Below are 18,541 nucleotides of genomic sequence, written 5' to 3'. Positions count from 1 at the left end.
ATTGGATGTATTCAAGAGGGAGTTAGATATGGCCCTTACGGCTAAAGGGATCAAGGGGTATGGAGAGAAAGCAGGAAAGGGGTACTGAGGGAATGATCAGCCATGATCTTATTGAATGGTGGTGCAGGCTCGAAGGGCCGAATGGCTTGCTCCTGCCCCTATTTTCTATGTTTCTATATCAATCAACTGGTCAGGTGAGCAGAACAGTGGCAAATGGAATTCAATCCAGAAAAGTGTGAGCTAATGCATTTTGGAAGGGCTGACAAGTAAAGGGAATACATATTAAATGGTAGGACATTGAGAAGTCTAGAGGAATAGAGGGACCATAGAGTGTATGTCCACATATCCCTGAAGGTAGCAGACCAGATTGATAAGGTGGTTAAGAAGGCATACGGAATACTTGCCTTTATTAGCCGAGGCATAGAATACAAGAGCTGGCGGATTATGCTAGAATTGTATAAAACACTAGTTAGACCACAGCTGGAGTACTGCGTGCAGTTCTGGTCAACACATTACAGGAAGGACGTGATTGCACTGGAGAGGGTACAGAGGAGATTTACGAGGATTTTGCCGGGAGTGGAGAATTTTAGCTATGAGGAATGATTGGATAGGCTGGGGTTGTTTTCTTTGGAACAGAGGAGGCTGAGGGGAGACCTTATTGAGGTGTATAACCCCACTTGTGACAGAAACTGTCATTCTTGTATTGGACTGTGCAGCCACGAAAGAACTCATGTTAAGAGTGGAAGCAAGTCTTCCTCGATTCCGAGGGACTGCCTATGATGATGATGATATATAAAATGATAAATTGCCTGAATAGAGTGGATAGGATAGACCTATTTTCCTCACCAGAGGGGTCAACAACCGGGGGCATAGATTTAAATTAATTGATAGGAGGTTTCAAGGAGATTAGAGGGGAAATTTCTTGACACCAAGGGTGGTGAGGGTCTGGAACTCACAGCCTGAAAGGGTGGTAGAGGCAGAAACCCTCACCACATTTAAAAAGTTCTTCGATGTGCACCTGAAGTGCCATAACCTGCAGGGCTATGGACCGAGAGCTGGAAAGTGGAATTGGGCTGGATGGCTCTTTGTCGGCTGGCGCGGACATGATGGGCCGAAATGGCCTCCTTCCATGCTGTACATTTCTATGATTCACTGTATCTTATATAGGTTCGACATGGTGATGTACGATTCATCAGGAGGGGCAACAGAGCACACAGTCGCCCCTGCGTCCCCAACTTCCCCCAGCCCCCGAACCCCATCGCCCCCCTCCACACGCCCGGCTCCCCTGTCTGGTGGGTCCCCGGCCTGGGGTCCTGGCGACTGGCTCGGGGTGTCCATGCTGACCCGAGGCTCGAACCCGGGGCAGAGCGGAGGAGCGGAGGGCTGGGCCCACACGCGCTCGGGCTCCACAAGGTGGGCATCCCCCGACGCCCCTCCCTCGGGACCCCCACCCTCGGGGACCCCACCCACAGGCTCCGGAGGCTCACCGGCACAGTGCCGGACGGCGCTCTCGACGCTCCCAGCTCCCTTCTCCAGGACGGAGGGGGCCGGTATCAGCAGCTCCATGTCGGCGGCAATGGTGTTGCACCCGGCAGCCTCGCAGGCCAGGGAAGAGTAAGAGCTGCAACGCCGGCCGCCTTTCACCTGAATCGTGTCCACTCGGCCCTCCGTGGCATCCAGGAACATGTTTGGGTTAAAGCTCACCTCAACCGCCTGCAACACAGCACAGCACGCACCGATTAAAGGCTTCATACTGCTACAGAGTGAAGCTCCCTCCACACTGTCCCGTCAAACACTCCCAGGGCAGGTACAGGGGGTGAGATACAGAGTAAAGCTCCCTCTACACTGTCCCATCAAACACTCCCAGGGCAGGTACAGGGGGTTAGATACAGAGTAAAGCTCCCTCTACACTGTCCCATCAAACACTCCCAGGGCAGGTACAGCACGGGGTTAGATACAGAGTAAAGCTCCCTCTACACTGTCCCAACAAACACTCCCAGGGCAGGTACAGGGGGTGAGATACAGAGTAAAGCTCCCTCTACACTGTCCCAACAAACACTCCCAGGGCAGGTACAGGGGGTGAGATACAGAGTAAAGCTCCCTCTACACTGTCCCATCAAACACTCCCAGGGCAGGTACAGCACGGGTTAGATACACAGTAAAGCTCCCTCTCAACTGTCACATCGAACACTCCCAGGGCAGGTAAAGCACGGGGTTAGATACAGAGTAAAATCCCTCCACACTGTCCCATCAAACACTCCCAGAGCACGTACAGCACGGGGTTAGATACAGAGTAAAGCTCCCTCTACACTGTCCCATCAAACACTCCCAGGGTAGGTACAGCACGGGTTAGATACAGAGTAAAGCTCCCTCTACACTGTCCCATCAAACAATCCCGGGGCAGGTACAGCATGGGTTAGATACAGAGTAAAGCTCCCTCTACACTGTCCCATCAAACACTCCCAGGGTAGGTACAGCACGGGTTAGATACAGAGTAAAGCTCCCTCTACACTGTCCCATCAAACACTCCCAGGGCAGGTACAGCACGGGTTAGATACAGAGTAAAGCTCCCTCTACACTGTCCCATCAAACACTCCCAGGGCAGGTACAGCACGGGTTAGATACAGAGTAAAGCTCCCTCTACACTGTCCCATCAAACACTCCCAGGGCAGGTACAGCACGGGTTAGATACAGAGTAAAGCTCCATCTACACTGTCCCATCAAACAATCCCGGGGCAGGTACAGCATGGGTTAGATATAGAGTAAAGCTCCCTCTGCTCTCCCAGGGCAGGTACAGCACAGGTTAGATACAGACTAAAGCTCCCTCCACACTGTCCCATCAAACACTCCCAGAGCACGTACAGCACGGGGTTAGATACAGAGTAAAGCTCCCTCTACACTGTCTCAACAAACACTGTCAGGGCAGGTACAGCATGGGTTTGATACAGAGCTCCCTCGACACTGTCCCATCAAACACTCCCAGGGCAGGTACAACTATTTTCTTGAAGTCTACAGCACCTGGTAGTCCCATCGGTCTCCCTTCCAAGTACTAACTAGACCTTACTCTGCTTCGCACCCAAGATTAGACGAGATCGAGCTTTTTCAGACTAGGATGACTGTAGGCTACCCAGGGCAGGTTCAGCATGGGTTAGGTACAGAGTAAAGCTCCCTCTACACTGTCCCATGAAACACTCCCAGGGCAGGTACAGCATGGGTTAGATACAGAGTAAAGCTCCCTCTACACTGTCCCATCAAACACTCCCAGGGCAGGTACAGCACGGGGTTAGATACAGAGTAAAGCTCCCTCTACATTATCCCCATCACACACTCCTGGGGCAGGTACAGCACGGGGTTTAATACAAAGTAAAGCTCCCTCTACACTATCCCCATCATACACTCCTGGGGCAGGTACAGCAGGGGGTTAGACACAGAGTAAAGCTCCCTCTACACTGTCCCCATCACACACTCTCAGGGCAGGTACAGCACGGGGTTAGATACAAAGTAAAGCTCCCTCTACATTATCCCCATCACACACTCCCGGGGCAGGTACAGCACGGGGTTAGATACAAAGTAAAGCTCCCTCTACACTATCCCCATCACACACTCCCGGGGCAGGTACAGCAGGGGGTTAGACACAGAGTAAAGCTCCCTCTACACTGTCCCCATCACACACTCCCAGGGCAGGTACAGCACGGGGTTAGATACAAAGTAAAGCTCCCTCTACATTGTCCCATCAAACAGTCCCGCCCTGCCTGCTGAGTCTCACCTTGTTTGGCTTCATGTACAAATGCTCCAGGGCACTTTTCGGGTTGGGAATCCTGGGCCAAAGGTGAGGTTTGATTCTGCGGGGAGAAGAGTTTAATTATCATCTGCACAGTAAGGCGGGGCAGTGGGAATATCAGGAGGCTGTTCTATTCCACCCTAGCCTCCTGTATCCCACCCACCATCTCTATAGGGATAGGAGTGTGTTGGGCTCGGCAGATGTCATGGAGGAGGTGGAGTGTGGGGGTGGGGGGGCGGGAAATGTGGAGGGGGAGATGTAGTGGGGGGAGGAGGGGATGTAGAGTGGGGGGTATGTACATAAGAACATAAGAAATAGGAGTAGGAGTAGGCCATACGGCCCCTCGAGCCTGCTCCGCCATTTAATACAATCATGGCTGATCCGATCATGGACTCAGGTCCACTTCCCTGCCCGCTCCCCATAACCCCTTATTCCCTTATCGTTTAAGATCTGTCTTAAATTTATTCAATGACCCAGCTTCCACAGCTCTCTGAGGCAGTGAATTCCACAGATTTACAACCCTCTGAGAGAAGAAATTCCTCCTCATCTCAGTTTTAAATGGGCGGCCCCTTATTCTAAGATCGTGCCCTCTAGTTCTAGTCTCCCCATCAGTGGAAACATCCTCTCTGCATCCACCTTGTCAAGCCCCCTCATAATCTTATACGTTTCGATAAGATCACCTCTCATTCTTCTGAATTCCAATGAGTAGAGGCACAACCTCCTCAACCTTTCCTCATAAGTCAACCCCCTCATCCCCGGAATCAACCGAGTGAACCTTCTCTGAACTGCCTCCAAAGCAAGTGTATCCTTTCGTAGAGGGGGGGATGTCGGGTGCGGGGGTGGGGGGGGTTGTAGAGGCGGGGGGGGGGGATGTGGTGGGGGAGGGGGAGTGTATGGGGGGATGTGGGGGAGAGAGGGTGTGGGGGGTTGTGTAGGGCAGGGGTTGTGGGCGGGTGTAGGGGGGGGTGTGGGGGGTATGTGAGGGGGGTGTAGGGGCAATGTGAGAGGGGGGGTGTAGGGGGAATGTGCGGGGGGGTGTAGGGGGAATGTGGGGGGGTTGCAGGGGGGATGTGGGGGGTGGGGTGCAGGGGGGATGTGGGGGGTGGGGTGCAGGGGGGATGTGGGTGTGTGTGTGGGGGGGATGCGGGTGGGGTACAGGGGGGATGTGGGGGGGTGTAGGGGGGATGTGGGTGTGTGTGTAGGGGGAATGTGGGGGGGGGGATGTGGGTGGGGTACAGGGGGGATGTGGGGGATGGTGTAAGGGGGATGTGGGGGGGGTGTGTGGGAGGGGGTGTAGGGGGGATGTAGTGGGGGGATGTTGGGAGGTGTAGGCGGGGGTTGTAGGGGGAATGTGGGGAGGGTGTAGGGAGGTGGGGGGGGATGTTTTGGGGGGATATCGGGAGGTGTAGGGGGATGTGGTGGGGTGTAGGTGGGATGTGGGGAGGGGAGGAATGTAGGGGGGTGCAGGGGGGATGTGGGGGGGGGAGGAATGTAGGGGGATGTGGGGGGGGAGTGTGGGGGATGTAGGCGGGATGTGGGGCGGATGTAGGGGGGGAATGTAGGAGGGATGTCGGGGGGATGTAGGGGAGAATGTAGGAGGGATGTGGCGGGAGGATGTGGGGGGGGTGTAGGCGGGGGTGTGGGGTGGGTGTAGGGGGGAATGTAGGAGGGATGTGGGGGGAGGTGTGGGGATTGGGGGGGAATGTGTGGGGGGTGTAGGGGGGATTTGGAGGGGGGGGATGTAGGGGTGTGTTTGGGGAATGTGGGGGGGTTGGGGGATGTGGTGGTGTTGCGAGATGTGGGGGGGGAGGGGGAGTGTATGGAGGGTGTGGTGGGGGAGAGGGAAGGTGTGGGGGTTTGTGTAGGGGGGGATGTCGGGGGTGTGGCGGAGTTGTAGGTGGGATGTGGAGGGGGGTAGGGGGGAGTACGGGGGATGTTGGAGGAGTAGGGTGGTGTGGGGGGATAGGTAGATGTGGGGGGGGGTGTGGGGGATGTATATGGGGGGGTGTAGAAGGAATGTGGGGGGGAGGTGGGTGAGGGTAGGGGGTGTCGGAGGTGTGGAGGGGGTGAGTGTAGGGGATGTAGGGGCGTGTGAGGGTGTGTAGATGGGTGTAAGGGGCATGTAGGGGGGCATGTGAGGGGGTGTAGGGGGAAATGGGGAGGATGTGGTGGGGGTGGGGGGGGTGTAGGGGTGTGTGGCGGGGGGGTGGGGTGTCGATGGGTGTAAGGGGCATGTAGGCGGGCGGTGTAGGGGGGCATGTGTGGGGGGGTGCTGTAGGTGTGTAGGGGCGCTGCAGGGTGGTGCTGTGGTGGGGGTGTAGGGGAAGTGTGTAGGGTTTGCAATGTATCTCTCTGCTCCCTCAGTGACATTATCCACAGAGATGGGGTCAGTTTCCTCGTGTTCCCCCCACCCTCGGTCTCGGTCCTATCATGCTGCCGGTCCGATATCCAGTTCTGGATGAGCTGCAACTTCTTCCAATTAAAGATTAAATCCGTCACCCGTCCCTGCAACACATTACGCTCCCTCCCTCTCTCTCTCGAGCTGACCCAGCCTGCTCATAGCCCTAGCTTCCTGCTGGACCACATAATCTGCTCCATCATCGAGACCTCCTGCATCCGCTTCGGAACATCGCCCGACTCCGCCACGGCCAGAGATCACCTGTGGCTGGAACCCTGATCCAAGCTGTTCTTAGCTCCAAACTCAACTATTTCAACGCATAAATGTGAATTCCTCCAGCTCCTATACCCCTCCCTATCTCTGTAACCCCCTCCAGCCCCTACACCCCTCCCTATCTCTGTAACCTCCTCCAGTCCCTACAACCCTCCCTATCTCTGTAACCTCCTCCAGTCCCTACATCCCTCCCTTTCTCTGTAACCTCCAACCCTACACCCCTCCCTATCTCTGTAACCTCCTCCAGCCCTACACCCCGCCCTATCTCTGTCACCCCATCCAGCCCTACTCCCCTTCCTAACTCTGTAACCTCCTCCAGCCCTACACCCCTCCTTATCTCTGTAACCTTCTCCAGCTCCACACCCCTCCCTTTCTCTGTAACCTCGTCCAGCCCCTATACCCCTCCCTATCTCTGTAACCTCCAGCCCCACACCCCTCCCTATCTCAGTAACGTCCAGCCCTGCAACCCTCCCTATCTCTGTAACCTCCTCCAGCCCCTACACCCCTCCCTATCTCTAACCTCCTCTAGCCCCTGCACGCCTCCCTATCTCTGTAACCTCCTCCAGCCCCTACACCCCTCCCTCTTTCTGTAAACGCCTCCAGCTCCTACATCCCTCCCTATCTCTGTAACCCCCTCCAGCCCCTACATCCCTCCCTAGCTTTGTAACCTCCTCGCGCCCTGCAACCCTCCCTATCTCTGTAACCCCATCCAGCCCCTACATCCTTCTTTATCTCTATAACCCCCTCCAGCCCCTACACACCTCCCCATCTCTGTAACCTCCTCCAGCCATAGGGCAGAAAACGCTTGTGGGAGTTGTGTACAAACCATCAAACAGTAGTAGTGAGGTTGGGGATGGCATCAAACAAGAAATTAAGCTGCGTGTTATCATGGGTGACTTTAATCTACATATAGATTGGGCAAACCAAGTTGGTAGCAATGCGGTGGAGGAGGATTTCCTGGAGTGTATTAGGGATGGTTTTCTAGACCAATATATCGAGGAACCAACGAGAGAGCTGGCCATCCTCGACTGGATGATGTGTCATGAGAAGGGACTAATTAGCAATCTTGTTGCGCGAAGCCCCTTGGGGAAGAGTGACCATAATATGGTAGAATTCTTTATTAAGATGGAGAGTGACACAGTTAATTCAGAAACTAGGGTCCTGAACTTAAGGAAAGGTAACTTCGATGGTATGTGATGTGAATTGGCTAGGATAGACTGGCAAATGATACTTAAAGGGTTGACAGTGAATAGGCAATGGCAAACATTTAAAGATCACATGGATGAACTTCAACAATTGTACATCCCTGGGTCTGGAGTAAAAATAAAAAGGGGAAGATAGCTCAACCGTGGCTAACAAGGGAAATTAGGGATCGTGTTAAATCCAAGGAACAGGCATATAAATTGGCCTGAAAAAGCAACAAACCTGAGGACTGGGAAAAATTTAGAATTCAGCAGAGGAGGGCAAAGGGTCTAATTAGGAGGGGGAAATAGAGCATGAGAGGAAGCTTGCAGAGAACATAAAAACTGACTGCAAAAGCTTCTATAGATCTGTGAAGAGAAAAAGATCAGTGAAGACCAACGTAGGTCCTTTGCAGTCAGATTCAGGTGAATTTATAATGGAGAACAAAGAAATGGCAGACCAATTGAACAAATACTTTGAATCTGTCTTCACGAAGGAAGACACAAATAACCTTCCGGAATACTAGGGGTTCGAGGGTGTAGCGAAAAGGAGGAACTGAAGGAAATCCTTATCAGTCAGGAAATTGTGTTAGGGAAATTGATGGGATTGAAGGCCGATAAATCCCTAGGGCCGATAGGCTGCATCCCAGAGTACTTAAGGAGGTGGCCCTAGAAATAGTGGATGCATTGGTGATCATTTTCCAACATTCTATTGACTCTGGATCAGTTCCTATGGATTGGAGGGTAGCTAATGTAACACCACTTTTTAAAAAGGAGGGAGAGAGAAAACGGGGAATTATAGACCGGTTAGCCTGACATCGGTGGTGGGGAAAATGTTGGAATCAATTATAAAAAGCACATTTGGAAAGCAGTGACAGGATCGGTCCAAGTCAGGATGGATTAATGAAAAGGAAATCATGCTTGACAAATCTTCTAGAATTTTTTGAGGATGTAACTAGTAGTGTGGACAAGGGAGAACCAGTGGATGTGGTGTATTTGGACTTTCAAAAGGCTTTTGACAAGGTCCCACACAAGAGATTAGTGTGCAAAATTAAAGCACATGGTATTGGGGGTAATGTATTGACGTGGATAGAGATCTGGTTGGCAGACAGGAAGCAGAGAGTCGGGATAAACGGGTCCTTTTCAGAATGGCAGGCAGTGACCAGTGGGGTGCCACAGGGTTCAGTGCTGGAACCCCAGCTATTTACAATATACATCAATAATTTAGATGAAGGAATTAAATGTAGCATCTCCAAGTTTTCAGATGACACTAAACTGGGTGGCGGTGTGAGCTGTGAGGAGGATGCTAAGAGGCTGCAGGGTGACTTGGAGAGGTTAGGTGAGTGGGCAAATGCATGGCAGTTACAGTATAATGTGGCTAAATGTGAGGTTATCCACATTGGTGTCAAAAACATGAAGGCAGAATATTATCTGAATGGTGACAAATTAGGAAAAGGGGAGGTACATCGAGACCTGGGTGTCATGGTGCATCAGTCATTGAAGTTTGGCATGCAGGTACAGCAGACGGTGAAGAAGGCAAATGGCATGTTGGCCTTCGTAGCGAGAGGATATTTGGAGCAGGGAGGTCTTACTGCAGTTGCACAGAGCCTTGGTGAGGCCATACCTGGAATATTGTGTTCAGTTTTGGTCCCTTAATCTGAGGAAGGACATTCTTGTTATTGAGGGAGTACAGCGAAGGTTCACTAGATTGATTCCTGGGATGGCAGGGCTGACATATGAGGAGAGACTGGATCAACTGGGCTTGTATTCACTGGAGTTTAGAAGAATGAGAGGGGATCTCATAGATACATATAAAATTCTGACGGGATTGGACAGATTAGAGGCAGGAAGAATGTTCCCGTTGCTGGGAAGTTCCAGAACCAGGGGTCACAGTCCAAGAATAAGAGGTAAGCCATTTAGGACCGAGATGAGGAGAAACTTCTTCACTCAGAGAGTGGTTAACCTGTGGAATTCTTTACCGCAGAAAGTTGTTGAGGCCAGTTCGTTAGATATATTCAAAAGGGAATTAGATATAGCCCTTATGGCCAAAGGGATCAAGGGGTATGAAGAGAGAGCAAGAAAGGAGTACTGAGGTTGAATGATCAGCCATGATCTTGTTGAATGGTGGTGCAGGCTCGAAGAGCCGATTGGTCGACTCCTGCACCTAATTTCAATGTTTCTAGCCCCTAAACCATTTCCTACCTCTGTAAACTCCTCCAGCCCTACACCCCGCCCTATCTCTGTAACCTCCTCCAGCTCTACACCGCTCCATATCTCTGTAACCTCCTCCAGCTCTACACCGCTCCATATCTCTGTAACCTCCTCCAGCCCTGCAAATCTCCCTATCTCTGAAACCTCCTCCAGCCCAACACCCCGCCCTATCTCTGTAACCTCCTCCAGCTCTACACCGCTCCATATCTCTGTAACCTCCTCCAGCCCTACACCCGGCCCTATCTCTGTAACCTCCTCCAGCTCTACACCGCTCCATATCTCTGTAACCTCCTCCAGCCCTGCAAAGCTTCCTATTTCTGAAACCTCCTCCAGCCCAACACCCCGCCCTATCTCTGTAACCTCCTCCAGCTCTACACCGCTCCATATCTCTGTAACCTCCTCCAGCCCTGCAAACCTCCCTATCTCTGCAAATTCCTGAGCCCTACACCCCTCCCGATCTCTGTAACCTCCAACCCCTATACCCCTCCCTATCTCTGTAACCTCCTCCAGCCCCTACACCTCTCCCTATCGCTGTAACCCCCTCCAGCCCCTACACCCCTCCCTGTCTCTGTAACCTCCTCCAGCCCCTACACCCCTCCCTATCTCTGTAACCTCCTCCAGCCACTATACCCCTCCCTATCTCTGTACCCTCTAGCCCCACATCACTTCCGATCTCTATAACCTCCTCCAGCCTCTACACCTCTCCCGATATCTGTAACCTCCTCCAGCCCCTACACCCTTCCCTATCTCTGTAACCTATCCAGCCCCTACACCCCTCCCTATCTCTGTAACCTCCTCAAGCCCTGCAAATCTCCCTATCTCTGTAACCTCTTCAAGCCCTGCAACCCTCCCTATCTCTGTAACCTCCTCCAGCCCCTACACCCCTCCCTATCTCTGTAACCTCCTCCAGCCCCTACACCTCTTCCTATCTCTGTAACCTCCTCCAGCTCTACACCCCTCCCTATCTCTGTAACCTCGTCCAGCCCCTATACCCCTCCCTATCTCTGTAACCTCCTCCAGCCCCTACACCCCTCCCTAGCTCTGTAACCTCCTCAAGCATTGCAACCCTCCCTATCGCTGCAACCACCTCCAGTTCTTACACCCCTCCCTATCTCTGTAACCTCCTCCTGCCCTACACCCCTCCCTACCTCTGTAACATAAGCCTTACACGCGCCCCCCATCTCTGTAACCTCCAGTCCCTTACACCAGTCCCGATCTCTGTAACCTCCAGTCCTACACCACTCCTTATCTCTGTAACCTCCAGTCCCTGACACCCCTCACTATCTCTGTAACCTCCAGTCCTACACCACTCCCTATCTCTGTAACCTCTATCCCTACACCCCTCCCCATCTCTGTAACCTCCTAAAGCCCTGCAACCCTCCCTATCTCTGTAACCAATTCCAGCTCTTACACCCCTCCCTATCTCTGTAACCTCTTCCAGCCCTACATCCCTCCCTATCTCTGTAACCTCTAGTCCCTACACCCCTCCCTATCACTGTAACCTCCAGCCCTACCCCCTCTCTATCTCTGTAACCTCCAGCCCTACAGCTCTCCCGATCTCTGTAAACTCCAACCCCTATACCACTCCCTATCTCTGTAATCTCCTCCAGCCCCGACACCCCTCCCTATCTCTGTCACCTCCTCAAGCCCTGCAACTCTCCCTACCTCTGTAACCACCTCCAGCCTTTACACGCCTCCCTATCTCTGTAACCTCCTCTTACCCTACACCCCTCCATATCTCAGTAACCTCCAGCCCTACACCCCTCCCTATATCTGTAACCATCCTCCAACCTTACACCCCTCCCTATCACTGTAACCCACTCCAGCCTTACATCCCTCCCTATCTCTGTAACCTCCACCAGCCCAAAACCCCTTCCTATCTCTGTAACCTCCAGCCCCTACACTCCTCCCTATCTCTGTAACCTTCTCCAGCCCCACACCCCTCCCTATCTCTGTAACCTCCTCCAGCCCCTACACTCCTCCCTATCTCTGTAACCTCCAGGCCTACACCCCTTCCTATCTCTATAACCTCCAGCCCTACACCCTCCCTATCTCTGTAACCTCCTGCAGACCCTACACCCCTCCCGATCTCTGTAACCTCCAGCCCTACACCCCTCACTATCTCTGTAATCTCCAGCCCTACACCCCTCCCTATCTCTGCAACCCCCTCCAGCCTTTACACCCCTCCCTATCTCTGTAACCTCTTGCAGCCCGACACCCCTCCCTATCTCCGTAACCTCCAGCCCTACACCCCGCCCTATCTCTGTAACCTCCTCCAGCTCTACACCGCTCCATATCTCTGTAACCTCCTCCAGCCCTACACCCGGCCCTATCTCTGTAACCTCCTCCAGCTCTACACCGCTCCATATCTCTGTAACCTCCTCCAGCCCTGCAAAGCTTCCTATTTCTGAAACCTCCTCCAGCCCAACACCCCGCCCTATCTCTGTAACCTCCTCCAGCTCTACACCGCTCCATATCTCTGTAACCTCCTCCAGCCCTGCAAACCTCCCTATCTCTGCAAATTCCTGAGCCCTACACCCCTCCCGATCTCTGTAACCTCCAACCCCTATACCCCTCCCTATCTCTGTAACCTCCTCCAGCCCCTACACCTCTCCCTATCGCTGTAACCCCCTCCAGCCCCTACACCCCTCCCTGTCTCTGCAACCTCCTCCAGCCCCTACACCCCTCCCTATCTCTGTAACCTCCTCCAGCCACTACACCCCTCCCTATCTCTGTACCCTCTAGCCCCACATCACTTCCGATCTCTATAACCTCCTCCAGCCTCTACACCTCTCCCTATCTCTGTAACCTATCCAGCCCCTACACCCCTCCCTATCTCTGTAACCTCCTCAAGCCCTGCAAATCTCCCTATCTCTGTAACCTCTTCAAGCCCTGCAACCCTCCCTATCTCTGTAACCTCCTCCAGCCCCTACACCCCTCCCTATCTCTGTAACCTCTTCAAGCCCTGCAACCCTCCCTATCTCTGTAACCTCTTCAAGCCCTGCAACCCTCCCTATCTCTGTAACCTCCTCCAGTCCCCACACCCCTCCCTATCTCTGTAACCTCCTCCAGTCCCCACACCCCTCCCTAGCTCTGTAACCTCCTTCAGCCCCTGCACCCCGCCTCCAGCTCTGGAACCTGCACCAGCCCCGACACTCCTCCCTATCTCTGTAAACCCTCCAGCCCAACATCCTTCCTTATCTCTGTAACCTCCTCCATCCCCTACATCACTTCCTACCTCTGTAACCTCCTCCGGCTATACACTCCGCCCTATCTCGGCAACCTTCACCATCCCCACACCCCTCCCTTTTGCTGTAACCTCCTCCAGCCCTACACCCCTCCCTATCTCTGTAACCTCCAGTCCCCTATACCCCTCCCTATATCTGTAACTTCCTCCAGCCCCTACACCTCTTCCTATCTCTGTAACCTCCTCCAGCTCTACACCCCTCCCTATCTCTGTAACCTCCTCCAGCCCCTACACCCCTCCCTAGCTCTGTAACCTCCTCAAGCATTGCAACCCTCCCTATTGCTGCAACCACCTCCAGTTCTTACACCCCTCCCTATCTCTGTAACCTCCTCCTGCCCTACACCCCTCCCTACCTCTGTAACATAAGCCTTACACGCGCCCCCCATCTCTGTAACCTCCAGTCCCTTACACCAGTGCCGATCTCTGTAACCTCCAGTCCTACACCACTCCCTATCTCTGTAACCTCTAGTCCCTACAACCCTCCCTATCTCTGTAACCTCTATCCCTACACCCCTCCCCATCTCTGTAACCTCCTAAAGCCCTGCAACCCTCCCTATCTCTGTAACCACTTCCAGCTCTTACACCCCTCCCTATCTCTGTAACCTCTTCCAGCCCTACATCCCTCCCTATCTCTGTAACCTCTAGTCCCTACACCCCTCCCTATCACTGTAACCTCCAGCCCTACCCCCTCTCTATCTCTGTAACCTCCAGCCCTACAGCTCTCCCGATCTCTGTAAACTCCAACCCCTATACCACTCCCTATCTCTGTAATCTCCTCCAGCCCCGACACCCCTCCCTATCTCTGTCACCTCCTCAAGCCCTGCAACTCTCCCTACCTCTGTAACCACCTCCAGCCTTTACACGCCTCCCTATCTCTGTAACCTCCTCTTACCCTACACCCCTCCCTATCTCAGTAACCTCCAGCCCTACACCCCTCCCTATATCTGTAACCTCCTCCAGCCTTACACCCCTCCCTATCACTGTAACCCACTCCAGCCTTACATCCCTCCCTATCTCTGTAACCTCCACCAGCCCAAAACCCCTTCCTATCTCTGTAACCTCCAGCCCCTACACTCCTCCCTATCTCTGTAACCTTCTCCAGCCCCACACCCCTCCCTATCTCTGTAACCTCCTCCAGCCCCTACACTCCTCCCTATCTCTGTAACCTCCAGGCCTACACCCCTTCCTATCTCTATAACCTCCAGCCCTACACCCTCCCTATCTCTGTAACCTCCTGCAGACCCTACACCCCTCCCGATCTCTGTAACCTCCAGCCCTACACCCCTCACTATCTCTGTAATCTCCAGCCCTACACCCCTCCCTATCTCTGCAACCCCCTCCAGCCTTTACACCCCTCCCTATCTCTGTAACCTCTTGCAGCCCGACACCCCTCCCTATCTCCGTAACCTCCAGCCCTACACCCCTACCTATCTCTGTAACCTCCTCCAGCCCCTACACCCCTCCCTATCTCTGTAACCTCCAGCCCTACACCCCGACCCTATCTCTGTAACCTCCTCCAGCCCTTACACCCTTCCCTATCTTTGTAAACTCCTCTAGCCCTACACCCCTCCCTATCTCTGTAACTTCCTCTTGCCCTACACCTCTCCCTATCTCAGTAACCTCCAGCCCTGCACCCCTCCCTATCTCTGTAACCTCCTCCAGCCTTACACCCCTCCCTATCACTGTAACCTCCTCCAGCCCGACACCCCTCCTTATCTCTGTAACCTCCAGTCCCTACACCCTCCCTATCTCTGTAACCTCCTCCAGCCCCTACACCCCTCCCTATCTCTGTAACCTCCAGCCCTACACCCCTCCCTATCTCTGTAATCCCCAGCACTACACCCCTCCCTATCTCTGCAACCCCCTCCAGCCTTTACACCCCTCCCTATCTCTGTAACCTCTTGCAGCCCGACACCCCTCCCTATCTCTGCAACCCCCTCCAGCCTTTACACCCCTCCCTATCTCTGTAACCTCCTCCAGTCCCTACACCCCTCCCTATCTCTGTAACCTCCAGCCCTGCACCCCTCCTTTTCTCTGTAACCTCCTCCAGCCTTTACACCTCTCCCTATCTCTGTAACCTCCAGCCCTACACCCCTTCCGATCTCTGTAACCGCCAGTCCTCTGCACCCCTCCCTACCTCTGTAACATTAGCCTTACACCCCTCCCCCCTATCTCTGTAACCTCCAGTCCCTTACACCACTCCCTATCTCTGTAACCTCCAGTCCCTTACACCTACCCCATCTCTGTAACCTCCAGTCCTACACCACTCCCTATCTCTGTAACCTCTCGTCCCTACACCCCTCCTTATCGCTGTAACCTCCAGCCCTACCCCCTCTCTATCTCTGTAACCTACAGCCCTACAGCCCTCCCAATCTCTGTAACCTCCAAACCCTATACCCCTCCCTATCTCTGTAAACTCCTCCAGCCCCGACACCACTCCCTATCTCTGTAACCACCTCCAGCCTTTACATGCCTCCCTATCTCTGTAAACTCCTCTTGCCCTACACCCCTCCCTATCTCAGTAACCTCCAGCCCTACACCCCTCCCTATATCTGTAACCTCCTCCAGCCTTACACCCCTCCCGATCACTGTAACCACCTCCAGCCTAAGATCCCTCCCTATCTCTGTAACCTCCACCAGCCCAAAACGCCTTCCTAGCTCTGTAACCTCCAGCCCCTACACTCCTCCCTATCTCTGTAACCTTCTCCAGCCCCACACCCCTCCCTAGCTCTGTAACCTCCTCTAGCCCCTACACTCCTCCCTATCTCTGTAACCTCCAGGCCGACACCCCTCCCTATCTCTGTAACCTCCAGCCCTACACCCTCCCTATCTCTGTAACCTCCTCCAGCCTTACACCCCTCCCTATCACTGTAACCTCCTCCAGCCTTACACCCCTCCCTATCTCTGTAACCTCCAGCCCTACACCCCTCCCTATCTCTGTAACCGCCAGTCCTCTGCACCCCTCCCTACCTCTGTAACATTAGCCTTACACCCCTTCCCCCTATCTCTGTAACCTCCAGTCCCTTACACCACTCCCTATCTCTGTAACCTCCAGTCCCTTACACATCTCCCTATCTCTGTAACCTCCAGTCCGACACCACTCCCTATCTCTGTAACCTCCAGCCCTATACACCTCTCTATCTCTGTAACCTCCAGCCCTACACCCCTCCCTATCTCTGTAACCTCCTCCTGCCCTACACCCCTCCATATCTCTGTAACCTCCTCCTGCCCGACACCCCTCTTATCTCTGTAACCACCTCCAGTCTTTACACCCCTCCCTATCGCTGTAACCTCCTCTTGCCATACACCCCACTCTATCTCAGTAACCTCCAGCCCTACACCCCTCCCTATATCTGTAACCTCCTCCAGCCTTACATCCCTCCCTATCTCTGTAACATTCTCCAGCCCTAAACCCCTCACTATCTCTGTAACCTCCAGCCCCTACACTCCTCCCTATTTCTGTAACCTCCTCCAGCCTTACATCCCTCCATATCTCTGTAACCTCCTCCTGCCCTACACCCCTCCCTATCACTGTAACCTCCTCCAGCCCCTACATCCCTCCATATCTCTGTAACCTCCTCAAGCATTGCAATCCTCCCTATCTCTGTAACCACCTCCAGCTCTTACACCCCTCCCTATCTCTGTAACGTCCTCCTGCCCCACACCCCTCCATATCTCTGTAACCTCTTCCAGCCCTACATCCCTCCCTATCTCTGTAACCTCTAGTCCCTACACCCCTCCCTATCGCTGTAACCTCCAGCCCTACCCCCTCTCTATCTCGTAAACCTCCAACCGTACACCCCTACCGATCTCTGTAACCTCCAACCCCTATACCACTCCCTATCTCTGTAATCTCCTCCAGCCCTGACACACCTCCCTATCTCTGTAACCTCCTCAAGCCCTGCAACCCTCCCTATCTCTGTAACCACCTCCAGCCTTTACACCCCTCCCTATCTCTGTAACCTCCTCTTGCCCTACAGCTCTCCCTATCTCAGTAACCTCCAGCCCTGCACCCCTTCCTATCTCTGTAACCTCCTCCAGCCTTACATCCCTCCATATCTCTGTAACCTCCTCCAGCCCAACACCCCTCCCTATCTCTGAAACCTCCTCAAGCCCTGCAACCATCCCTATCTCTGTCACCACCTCCAGCCTTTACACCCCTCCCTATCTTTGTAACCTCCTCCAGCCTTACATCCCTCCATATCTCTGTAACCTCCTCCAGCCCGACACCTCACCCCATCTCTGTAACCTCTATCCCTACACCCCTCCCCATCTCTGTAACCTCCTCCTGCCCTACACCCCTCCCTATCCCTATAAACTCTTGCAGCCCTACACCCCTCCCTATCTCCGTAACCTCCAGCCCTACACCCCTCCCTATTTCTGTAACCTCCTCCAGCCCTTACACCCTTCCCTATCTCTGTAATCTCCTCCAGAACCTACACCCCTCCCTATCTCTGTAACCTCCTACAGCCATTACACCCTTCCCTATCTTTGTAACCTCCTCCAGCCCTACACCCCTCCCTATCTCTGTAACCTCCTCTTGCCCTACACCTCTCCCTATCTCAGTAACCTCCAGCCGTACACCCCTCCCTATCTCTGTAAACTCCTGCAGCCCCTACACTCCTCCCTATCTCTGTAACCTCCAGGCCTACACCCCTCACTATCTCTGTAACCTCCAGCCCTACACCCCTCCTGATCTCTGGAACCTCCTCCAGCCCTAAACCCCTCCCTGTCTCTGTACCCTCCAGCCCATACACCCCTCCCCATCTCTGTAACCTCCTCCTGCCCAACACCCCTCCCTATCTCTGTAACCGTCTCCATCCTTACACCCCTCGCTATCCCTATAACCTCTTGCAGCCCTACACCCCTCCCTATCTCTGTAACCTCCAGCCCCTACACCCCTCCCTAACTCTGTAACCTCCCGCCCTACACCCCTCCCTATCTCTGTAACCACCAGGCCTCTGAACCCCTCCCTATCTCTGTAACCTCCAGCCCTACACCCCTGCCCATCTCTGTAACCTCTATCCCTACACCCCTCCCATCTCTGTAACCTCCTCAAGCCCTACACCTCTCCCTATCTCTGGAACCACCTCCAGCCTTTACACCTCTCCCTATCTCTGTAACCTGCAACCCCTACGCCCTTCCCTATCTCTGTAACCTCCTCCAGCCCCAACACCCCTCCCTAGCTCTGTAACCTCCTCAAGCATTGCAACCCTCCCTATCTCTGTAACCACCTCCAGCTCTTACACCCCTCCCTATCTCTGTAACGTCTAGTCCCTACACCCCTCCCTATCGCTGTAATCTCCAACCCTACCCCCTCTCTATCTCTGCAACCTCCACCCCTACCGATCTCTGTAACCTCCAAGCCCTATACCACTCCCTATCTCTGTAATCTCCTCCAGCCCTGACACACCTCCCTATCTCTGTAACCTCCTCAAGCCCTGCAACCC

General features: G+C 53.8%; 1 protein-coding gene across 1 annotated transcript in view; it reads right to left on the bottom strand.

Moving 5' to 3' along the window:
* Positions 1–1,149: 1,149 nt before the first annotated feature.
* il7r (interleukin 7 receptor) overlaps positions 1,150–18,541 on the bottom strand; it is a 109,036-nt gene continuing 91,644 nt past the window's right edge. The window contains exons 7-8 of the mRNA XM_070877078.1: positions 3,767–3,842; positions 1,150–1,713 (exon numbers count right to left, since the gene is read on the bottom strand). Of these exons, the coding sequence (XP_070733179.1) occupies positions 1,150–1,713; positions 3,767–3,842 (640 nt within the window). The remainder of the gene's footprint in view (positions 1,714–3,766; positions 3,843–18,541) is intronic.

Source organism: Pristiophorus japonicus, chromosome 1 (assembly GCF_044704955.1).
Source record: "Pristiophorus japonicus isolate sPriJap1 chromosome 1, sPriJap1.hap1, whole genome shotgun sequence".
In the NCBI taxonomy this organism is placed as follows: Eukaryota; Metazoa; Chordata; class Chondrichthyes; family Pristiophoridae; genus Pristiophorus; species Pristiophorus japonicus.
Note: the sequence above shows the minus strand (reverse complement) of the source record. Positions and strands in the feature narration are given on the sequence as shown.